The sequence below is a fragment of the Trichoplusia ni genome, chromosome 23 (assembly GCF_003590095.1).
Source record: "Trichoplusia ni isolate ovarian cell line Hi5 chromosome 23, tn1, whole genome shotgun sequence".
In the NCBI taxonomy this organism is placed as follows: Eukaryota; Metazoa; Arthropoda; class Insecta; order Lepidoptera; family Noctuidae; genus Trichoplusia; species Trichoplusia ni.
The window spans coordinates 104,364-114,525 of record NC_039500.1 but is presented as its reverse complement, the minus strand read 5'-3'; the positions used below and the strand labels follow the sequence as shown (position 1 = coordinate 114,525).

Here is a 10,162-nt window from a genome sequence, read left to right as displayed (position 1 = left end):
TATTAGGTAAATTCATATATGTTCTAGATATTCATCCATGATTCAAGTATTCGTGAAACAACTCTACTTTCTGTAGTTTTTAGGCCATATGCATTTATTACATGTTTTATTAAACAAAACAGGTTGTTTATCACGCATAGGACGCGCACATCTCAGATCGACGATGATATGTTGGAGGAGCTAGTTGCGAGTGAGTGCAGTGCATTCCTAGGAACCAGTTTTAGTGCAACACTCCATAATAATCGCTTAGACAGTCAGTTAGAAACAGAACCTATTCAGGCATAAAATGCTTTTGTTACTTGAGGTTCTATGTTCTATTCACTAGACTGCAGGTCACGAAATGTATATAGATTCTAAGCATTATGTTACATGCATGCAGCTATTAATAAATGCATGAGATGTGAGATGATGCTATGGATGTGATACAAGTAACGCTTACTTCAGCTTTTCCTGTGCCAAATATTGTTAGAAAAAGAAAACCATCACTTGCAGGAAATTCAAAATATCATTTTGAGCATTTATCTCACTTTATAATAGTATTTTCTTTGAGCAAGTATTCTGTGAGGCTACATAACAATAATTGATACACTAAACAGGTCGGAACGAAAGCATACATTTATAAATTCGTGGAAAGGACAAGTCGACCTCTAAATTTTGGACATGCGAGTCGCGATTATAAAACCTGTTTCAAATTTAAAAGTGGCTATAGAAGATTCCTCGGAAGAGAACCATTGTTTTCCAGCAAAATCATAGTGTGTAAATGTAATATTACGACTTTGTACGGTGAACAAACCGAATGTAACTCTATCATAGTCGTTTTTGTACGTCTGACTAATAAATCATCCTGGCGTGTCCAAGTTGTGTGATGACATATGCTCAATGACGTAACTGTCGCGGTTGATAGGCTTGAGAGAGCATGTTACATAAGCGTTCTTATATCTGTTGGTAAGATGTGATGTGCTTATGTGCACCTGCCCCTTTTCTTATTTATATATAAGCATTTTAGTACTTTTGCACATTATTGTAGGCCTCTCTGTATCCTGAAAATATGTTGGTATACATATAGACAGGCTTTAAAACTTAAAGCTCATTTTTGTTTTAATTATGTTCGAAGTTTGTTTTTTTTGTTACCTGTTTTCGAAAAAAAACATTTATTAGGCTGTAAAGTTCATTTGAAATAGAAAAACAAATGTCTTCATTGTAATTTATTTTACTAAGCCAAGAATGAATCAATCGGGCAAATGTTAGTAGAAGTAGATTCTAAAGGTGTTAAAGGCTTGTTTTCTCCATCTGGATTATCACTGCTATGCAGTTGCGCTGCCAATGTTGCATTATCTTCTAAGGCCGCAGCTAGAGCTTTTTCTAACTTGGCTGCTCCAGTCCGCTCAGCTTCTAAGGCCGCTCGTACTTCTGATAAAGTTTCTACATCAAGATTTACAATTTTCTTTGTGTCCTTCATACTGTATTCAGACAAGTTAAGTTGGAGCTCAGCGACTGTTGCTCTGAGTTTGCTTATCTCAGCTAAAACAAAAAAAGGTGTTAGAAGAAATAATAAGTTATTGTAAGACGACCGTAGTTTTTTTAAGTCGTTTACCATTAGCAGCGAGCAGTTCCTTGTTGGTATGTTGCTGTTCGGCAGACGCAAGGCGTCTCTCACGCGCATGCGCGGCGGCAGCCAAACGCGCCCGTTCTCTAATCTCGGAACCAGCGGCTGCGCATTTTTCTACTCTCCTTAACTCACTTTCAAGTCTTGTCGACTCTCTGTTATATCAAAATGATTGTTAGATTGACCAGGCGTCAAAATATATTGCATAGATTAGAGAAACCTCATAAAGGACAACGTAACTTTGAAAAATGATTATTTTTTATTTTTCTTGCTCTTACTGAGTCTAAATACTTAATATTTAACTTATAATCTTTGTTTATCTTGTGGCGAAATATTAAAATTTAATATTTTTACTAATTAAAAAAAAAGAAAACTAAAAAAGATATTTGCCTGCGGGCTTCTTCAGTAGCTTTAAAAATGCGCTCTTGCAGGTCAGTGTATTGTCGCTGCAGGGTAGTATGCGCCGATTGCAACGGTTTAAGCTGCTGTACCTGTCTTTCCAGCGAACTTATTTGTTCTGACATTTCACAGCAACGATCTTCTAAATGCTTGCGTTGTCTTTCCTAAACGAAGGTGCGTAGGTTGTAGTTGTACTTTTGTAAAGTTACAGATTATGACGTAAGCGGTTACTCATAGATGCTTAATAGTAAATTATAGCGAAATTGTTAATTAGTAGCTTTCATTATTACATAAAAAGAAGCATATTTATAAAATGTAGGGGCAAGATTCTTACGAAAATGTGGACTGAAATTTTGTAAACCTTTAAACTTGTTCTTTTCAATTCATGATCCTTCAGTCATGTTTTCTTTACGCACCTATCCGGGAGCCCGGATGAACGTAAATATCTCAGTTCTACTCAAACGGAGACTCAATACACTTACATTAGTCCATACGACCTATTCTGCTTAACTAAATAATAAGTGGCCATACTTTACTGCCTGAAAAGGCCGGTTCGTACCTTCCGGAAAGACGTGAAACCAGCCAAAAAAATCCAAATCTCTATTTCATGTAGAGAACGAGTACGTAGAAGTTATCTTCTAAAAAGTATATACCGTCAGTTCAAGATGAATCTTAAGTCCAGTGAGATGTTCCTGTGTACTAGCAAGGGCAGTGGTAGCCTTGGTGACGGCGGCGGTGGCGGCTGCGGCGCCATTCCGGGCCTCTGTTGCGGCTCGCTCAGCTGCCGCTCGGGCTGCTTCGGCAGCCTCCGCACGAGTCGATTCAGACCGCAAAGACTCACGCAGACGAGCCTCCGAAATCTAAATATTTATAGATTGAATGCGTTTTTTTAACATTACTATAGGTATAGGCTTATAACTATTTGACAAATGCAGACCTCCAGTACTGCCGATTAAAATTAACATTTTCATTTTCGAAATTAGTCAAAAAGTAAAAAACTAAATTACCAACCGTAATTGTCCGAAATTCTCCTATTAGTTCAACAAATTGTTGTTCTAATGTTTCGAATTCGGATGTAACACCCATTTTAAGACGAACCGTACGTATTTTATAATTGAAAATATAGAAATTACAACAAATATTCAGTTGAGCGCGGGAAGCGTGAAATCTTTTTTTTTACTGCTTTGATTAAAATTTATTCCATACAGCCACATAAAAAACATAATACCTATTGTACAATAATTACGGCCAGTTAAATCGATAGCAAAAAGATTATTTCAAAGTTCCAAATTTAAATAATTTAAAATTATTTCGCATTATATTCGCATTTATTTTCACCTTGTTTATTATTTTGAATAGCGTAGGCAGTCAGGCGAAAAGAAAAGAATGTTCTATAAATATTTTACTGGCACTAATGGAATCAATTTATGCGGTTATAATAATTGAAATATGTCAATTACCATGGTATTTTATGAGAGCGGACAGGCTTTGAGGGGAATATTAAAGAAGGGCGAGATGTTTTGCAACGGGAGCTCTGGGTATATAAAAGACCGCAGCTTTTTAAAACAATCAGTTTGCCACTTGGCGTAGTCGATCTGGTAAGTCCACAATTTTATATGTTAACTTGCGAAAAAATACTTATCATCCAAATAATTTTTGTTTTTAAACACCATTGTAAATTTTACAGATGTTTTTGCGCTTTGTGTTTATGGGTTCCATAGTCCTATAATTCTAATTTCTAAATCTAGATTCTAATTTTAAATCTAATTTCTAATTCTGAATCGAGTTGTGAATTAGAAATTATTTTAAAAATATTCAGTGTACCTACAGCGTACTTAATGCCAACTAAATACACAAACACCATTTTTTATCATAGAATCACTGAAATTCTATTCAGTCATTATGTTTAGGCGTTTTCGACTATCTATGTTGCATTAAAGACATTATTTAAATTTTCAGACTTCTGCATCAAAATGCGTTTGGCTACAATAATCGCGATGGCCATAGCAGTGGCGATGGCGATGTTCGTGCGGTGTTGCGAGGGCGCCAACCTCCGTGGGTTCGCCGTGCCTGAGGAGGACGAGGAGTTCAGGCCTCGGCCTCTGTATAGGGACTACAGCTTGATCCGGAGGGCTGTGCGCGCTGACGACGCCTTCGACGACTACGGCCACCTGCGTTTCGGCCGCTCCGACGACTGACGCAAGCGCGCCTCACACAAAAGACACCTGCCCACCCCACAGCACAGACAACGACCGCCAGACAAGTTGTGTACTTAAGTCATATCTATATCTATGTATACTGAACCTGCTTCCTACTGCGTACGGTACGTTACTTGTGTAATCTGAAGTATATTTAAGGCTGGTTATACTCCACGATCACACAAGTATCCATCAATGTAAAGATATATATTTCTATTGTAATCTATTTAGTGTAAATTGTTTGAACTTAAATCTAAATATGTTAGTATAGCTAAGTAGAAATAAAACAATTGAGATTATTTCCATGAGTATATTATTACCCAATAAATACATTTTACAACAGTTATTATTACAATAAAATGTGTTATGTCTATAGCGTCACGAACTGGGCACGATGACAAACTCAATGGTACCTTAGGTATTCATTTACTTGCAGTTTACTCATTGTTAAGGCATTTACACTTTATTAAATAGAAGAACATTTTATAATCTTTATGGAATTCATTTATTTATTCTAAACCAAGAAGCCAACATTTTAATATCTCAGCATTAAGTATTAAGGCAATGATTCATTTTTCTTACAATTATTAAAAGCTAATTGGTATGCATGAATGATAAAACTCATTTAAAAACTGCCTTCAATTTAATTGTACACATGAAAGCTATTGCAAAATTAATTAATTAGTTTATCTAGATTTTTATGATAAGCCTTGTACTATTTACGATTTCGTTTCGTTGTACTGGTTACAATGCATTCGTTCATTAGTGTTACATTGACTTTGCTCGACTTTGTTAATTGATTTTGTTATCAACTCGTGGTGGGACCTCATCATAACATGCACTGGATTAAGTTTAAATAATCTAATATTCATTAGGCACACGTAATATCACTACTCTATATTAAATAATATGAGACTAGTTAGTTCCTTCCCTAAACTAAGTTATAATTTATATTTATATTATGTATGTAGTCACACACATTTACCGTTAATTGTACTTGGTGAAAGTGAAGCGTATTGTGGATAAAATCTTCGGAGACAATTAAAAATTAAAAGATCTTGATAACCTTATCCAATTAAACATTTAAATAGAATGCGACATATAAATAAAAACATGTATTTTTATAAACTCGTATGTTACAACAATGGCGTCTCTCCGTATGTACTTCATTCAATGTTTCGTGTTTCACACTTGATCCGTTTGTGAGTATTTCATTAGTGGAATATTCAACTTCAAACTCTCCGTCTTCTTAGATGATATCTTTTTTCTGCGTGTTTCCCAACAAAGCCTGGAAGAAAAATACAATATTAATGCCTGCACTATACCCAAACGTAGACCTATAGAATAGTTATTTGCTTGAATGTAGGATTTATTACCTTGTTAACAAAGTTGACTATGGCGGTGGCTGGTTGCTCGGGCTCCAGCTCTGCAAAGACATGACACTGGTTGTCGGAGCCCGAAGACGCTCGCGCTACGAACGCAAATATCCTCCTGCAAAGATGTACAATGTTAGAATATCTGCTGAAATGTCTTTAGTTCTACTCACTTTATTCAGATTTCGGTATTAGGATTTTATTTTAAGTTAACTCGTTTTTATTTGAAGATTAACATAAGTAGATGATTTTTAATCTCAGAATTCGATGAAAGAACAAAAAATAATTTATTCGGCAAATGTGTTTAACTTCGGTTCTATGAGTTGTTGGATAATTTTTACAATAAATATTTTTTTGCATAAAAATGTAGAGTTGCACTAAGAAGCCATTGGCAGCATGATAGGAATATGTATCGTGCGTGTATTTAACATAACATAATGTGCAATATATAGTTGATCCATATATATTATTTATTTGGAGTACAATATTGTGGCGGCAAAATTGTGTCTATATTACAACCTACTGCCAGCTAATATGAACGTACAAATGCACGGTTTTTTTGGATTGCAATTAATGTATGTATTATTGAAAATAAGGAAAATAATATCGAATAAAGAAAATAAAAGAGTTTATGATACATACTTTTCAAACTGCGCGTTGTTGTCGACGTGCGTGTAGCGGCGCTCATCAGGGTCGACTCCCGCGTAAGACACGCCAGCGGCCGGGTAGTGCCGCCGGAAGAACAGCTTCCGAGCAGAGTCCGTCAGTGTGATGCCGCCACCAAACACCTTGAAGTGCACAACATGCGCCGGCCCCTGTATGACACACATTTTTTACTTTTATGTTTTAACGGCAAAATAATACAACCGACTACAAATAAGGTACTATTGAGGCAAACTTAATTAACATTTTAAGAGTCCAAATGATAGCTTTTTCAATACAAAGAAGAGAAGAAAAGAATCAAAAAAATTACTTCCTCCAGTCGAAATTATAAAGTAACAAAAACAATAGAGGAAAAAATAAAATATAGTCGAATTAAGAACCTCCTCCTTGTTGGAGTTGAAAAATATCGAAGGCAAAGAATTTTCAGATAATCTTCTGTTGCAGAAAAAGCTCAACTCCTTACTCACTCTAGCGATATTCGAATTAGTGAGGTCGTTAAAAACAAAGGTGGTTTTTTTATGAAAGCATCACAATATCTCAGTTACTTAAATGAGACAGGTAGCTATCAAAATTAAATGAATTAAAAAAATCACAGTGACAGATATATATTGAGCTAGTCTTACTGACCTTTTTGGTAAGAATGTTGGTCACAGCCCTCTTGACAGCAGCTGGTCCGGTCAAAGCTTCAGTGTTTTCGGTCCCTAGTAGTAACACGTGGCAAGCAGCGCCGGTCGCTAAAAGTGCACGAGCCGCTGCGTTTGCACTGCCTCCTGTCCACGGGTCTCTGTAAAGGATCAACAATATTAGATTCGGTTTCTTTGGTTGGAGGAAAAGGTTAGTCTAAACAACAAAATTCGTGGTTAAAGTGTTTAACTAAAAGTACTACATACCGAAAACAAGTGTCGAAATGGCAATCTTTTGTCGTCAAAACTATTCCATAATTTCTCTTCTCTCAATTTTCCACAATAATAATACAAATAAAGTGATAACTTGAGAATGCTTGTTTAAACTTACCTATCAGGTAGCCTGAGTGGTACGGGAAGTGCTAAAGGCGTGACCGTGTGTTGGTAGACGAGAGCAGATAGCGATCCGAACACGGGCTCGTCGGGACAACCGCGCAGGCGCACTCCACGCGCCGTGGGTTCCACCAGGAAGTGACGCACTCCCCCCGCGCCTCCTGCCCTCACCGCCAGCCCGAACGCCCCCGGGAATGAGTTGGAGTCCCGGACTATGAACGCACCTTCTTCTAGTTGCAGTAGAGCTGATATGGCTGTTGAAAATATTTTGCATAAGTGTCAACAATTCATGTTGTACCAAGCTTAACAAACTAAGTGAAAGTTAGGGGTTGAAAGTTGAAATATTTTATACAACTTCCCTCAAATTAGTGATGGTAACTGAAGGCATTTCGAACAGCTTACCATCATCCCTGGAGATGTTGGGCTTGTACCAGTAGTGGCTGGTATCCCTTGCGAAGCGCACGCGGTCGGGGGCCACGTGCTGCGGCTCGGCCGTGCCGCTGACGCTGGAGCGCCGCGACCCGATGCTACCGTTGTATGTGCGGTACTCCGACTCCGGGCTTACTTCCCGTTCCTTTCTGTGGTTTGGACAAACTTATTGTTTATATTGTGAAAGGATATGATGGCATAGTATTTCATCACATCAGGATTTGCAAGCATGCATATCTCAAGTCTGTATTAATTTCAAGTCTATGAAATATGGTAGCCACGAAAAATAGGTCCAGAAAAATAAATACATAGATACGAAAGTTACCATAAAGAAGAACATTAACCCCTGTTTTTATCGGTATTTTATATTCTGTACCTCAAGTCCTCCAGGTCAAACATATTGTACCTGGTAACGGAGGGCGAGCGCGGGGGTCGCGCGGACAGCGAGGGGGTGGGCGTCGGCGGGTATGGCGTGCGCGGGTGCGTCGGGAACGCGGGTGTGCCCGCGCGGGACTCTGTGCCCGTCCGGGACTCTGCACGGGACCACGTTTCCGCACGGTCCTGGAAAATCAAGGTAATATAGAAAAAAAGTCAAAATACTCAGAACAGTTACTGAGTAAAATCCTTTTGTCATTGTATGGGACTAAAGCTTTGCAACGTCGATAGGAAGTGGCTACATTCCGGTTGGCTAGACTTCAACTTTCCAATACAGGGCAACGATTTGATAAGCTCCGCTGCGTTGACTATGCATGCCTGTTAGGCATACTCCTTTTTATGTCGGCTAAAACTAGACAGTAGGTGCAAGTACCACCACATCTCACATGCGCAGACTAGACTACGTTTTATGGGATTGTACTTACAACAGTGTCGGTGCTAAGAGGCTCCGCTAGTGACAGTAATCCAGGCGCGGGAGTGCTGTTTGGTGTGCTGGTTGTACTCCACTCACGCATCGTCATCTTTTCATACATGAACTTTCTAGATGAGGTTCTGCAAATGGCAATACTTATTTATAATCACAAAAATTTACCTTGGTACCAGATAATATTTTATTGACGTTTTATACCATTTATCACAGAAATAAATCGTCATAAATACTTTGTTTGGATTTGATGAAAATCATTCTACTCATCGACTGAAAGAAATGAATCTGTTCTTTTATCGTGCAGGCTGATTTTGAGTGCGATTCGTGTTTTCGTTACATGTTACATATATAGAAGATCTCGGTACGGTACCTGTCCGGAGCTTGAGGACTGATAGGGTCGGTCCTGAGAGGAGTGCGCGTGTTCACGTGTAGGGGGACGCTGAAGTCGTCATCGTCATCAGCGAACGCCGTGGTGTCACTTGTATAGCCATCGACACTGAAACATAGTCCAATAGTAAATTAGATGCCCTCAGTCTGTGCCACATATTGCTCGTAATGATCAATGGGACTATATTCAATGAATCCTTAAAAAAATATCCTTTTGAATCGATCCTATGCAACCGAATCAGAAAAATTGAGTAAAGATACAGGATAAAAATCTCATGGTCTTACCGATGGCTGGCGGAGCGGCGCACATGTCTAGAGGGAGCAGTATCCCACTCGAGCGGCAGTCGAGCGACTCTCTCCCTGGCTTCTTTCCTCTCCCTAAGTTTCTGTTGCTGTCGTTGCAACCACGTTAACCCGGAGCTGCCTTCAACACTGCTCTCAGAACGGCGCGGCTCCCTGGCGCGGCTGCTCTCGTGCCATCCAAGGGTACTCGCTGATCGCCAGGTACCATTTTCTGGTGGGGTTTTCCGGGTACTGCTCGGCGGTCGCTCCGCCCACTCTGTTTCACCGTTTAACCATCTGCTGGAAAGAGTAATGAAAACGTGAGTAAGCTACTCTAAAGAGCTAAATCTAATTGTCTAAATGGTGTACTAAAATTGAACAGGCCAGGCCAATATATTATTAAGAACACCTCTCAATTTATATAATTACGAATTCAGTTTCTGGGTATTTCTGTTTGGAAGTTTAGGGTTTACAAAGAATTTACAAAGTTGAACCAATTGGTCTTCGAAAAAGAACAGGTTTCTTAAAGTGTTATATTTAATGGCAATATGTTTTTTACGAACCGTGGTCCGGTTATCTTTGTTGTTTTTATTCTTATTTGCGTGTAGGTCTTGAAGGTCCGACTGATCTTATTATGGCGATGTGGAACCTTGTATCCGCGTGCTAAGAATCTCTAAACAGTGGGTGTTTGTTGTAGGTATGTATAAGTCATATTATGCCTAATGAATTGAATTTGAATATTAATCGCCTGCCGTTCTAAATTTAATGTATCCTATATTTAATTCATGAAACAGCTGCGTAGATTTTGGATTGATAAACGCGTAATACTTTAACAGAAGTTTATAACTCTACAAAAGCCGTTTTAATTATCAGGGAAGTAATAAGGGCTTAGCAAAGCGGGCTTTATTAGAAAGTAAATAGTGTATCGTGCAGTGTGTGGCGGTGAG

At 38.6% G+C, this 10,162-nt stretch overlaps 2 protein-coding genes across 12 annotated transcripts in view; both read right to left on the bottom strand.

The window, feature by feature from the left end:
- Positions 1 to 1,192: 1,192 nt before the first annotated feature.
- LOC113504878 lies at positions 1,193 to 3,972 on the bottom strand. Its single transcript, XM_026887382.1, has 5 exons — positions 3,017 to 3,972; positions 2,659 to 2,865; positions 1,997 to 2,169; positions 1,595 to 1,761; positions 1,193 to 1,521 (listed from the first exon to the last, which is right to left on the bottom strand). The coding sequence occupies exons 1-5, from the start codon at positions 3,089 to 3,091 to the stop codon at positions 1,214 to 1,216; spliced, it is 930 nt and encodes a 309-aa protein (XP_026743183.1). The 5' UTR covers positions 3,092 to 3,972; the 3' UTR covers positions 1,193 to 1,213.
- Positions 3,973 to 4,499: 527 nt separating this feature from the next.
- LOC113504877 (tensin-1) overlaps positions 4,500 to 10,162 on the bottom strand; it is a 76,651-nt gene continuing 70,988 nt past the window's right edge. For 7 of the 11 annotated variants that reach the window (XM_026887370.1, XM_026887374.1, XM_026887373.1 and 4 more), the window contains 10 exons: positions 9,219 to 9,515; positions 8,917 to 9,042; positions 8,545 to 8,671; positions 8,061 to 8,245; positions 7,658 to 7,833; positions 7,254 to 7,509; positions 6,867 to 7,023; positions 6,219 to 6,391; positions 5,580 to 5,694; positions 4,500 to 5,491 (listed from right to left, as the gene is read on the bottom strand). In XM_026887370.1, coding sequence (XP_026743171.1) covers positions 5,453 to 5,491; positions 5,580 to 5,694; positions 6,219 to 6,391; positions 6,867 to 7,023; positions 7,254 to 7,509; positions 7,658 to 7,833; positions 8,061 to 8,245; positions 8,545 to 8,671; positions 8,917 to 9,042; positions 9,219 to 9,515 — 1,651 coding nt within the window. In that variant the 3' untranslated portion in view covers positions 4,500 to 5,452. The remainder of the gene's footprint in view (positions 5,492 to 5,579; positions 5,695 to 6,218; positions 6,392 to 6,866; positions 7,024 to 7,253; positions 7,510 to 7,657; positions 7,834 to 8,060; positions 8,246 to 8,544; positions 8,672 to 8,916; positions 9,043 to 9,218; positions 9,516 to 10,162) is intronic. The other 4 variants (XM_026887371.1, XM_026887375.1, XM_026887372.1 and 1 more) reach the window with 3 other exon arrangements.

What these genes read in the sequence shown, in the direction of transcription:
- LOC113504878 (XM_026887382.1), bottom strand. Translation starts at nt 3,091, where the DNA reads ATGGGTGTTACATCCGAATTCGAAACATTAGAACAACAATTTGTTGAA. An exon ending in AGATTCATCTTGAACTGACG is followed by an intron (nt 2,170 to 2,658) that starts GTATATACTTTT and finishes ACCTTCGTTTAG; the next exon opens with GAAAGACAACGCAAGCATTT. An exon ending in GCTACTGAAGAAGCCCGCAG is followed by an intron (nt 1,762 to 1,996) that starts GCAAATATCTTT and finishes TTGATATAACAG; the next exon opens with AGAGTCGACAAGACTTGAAA.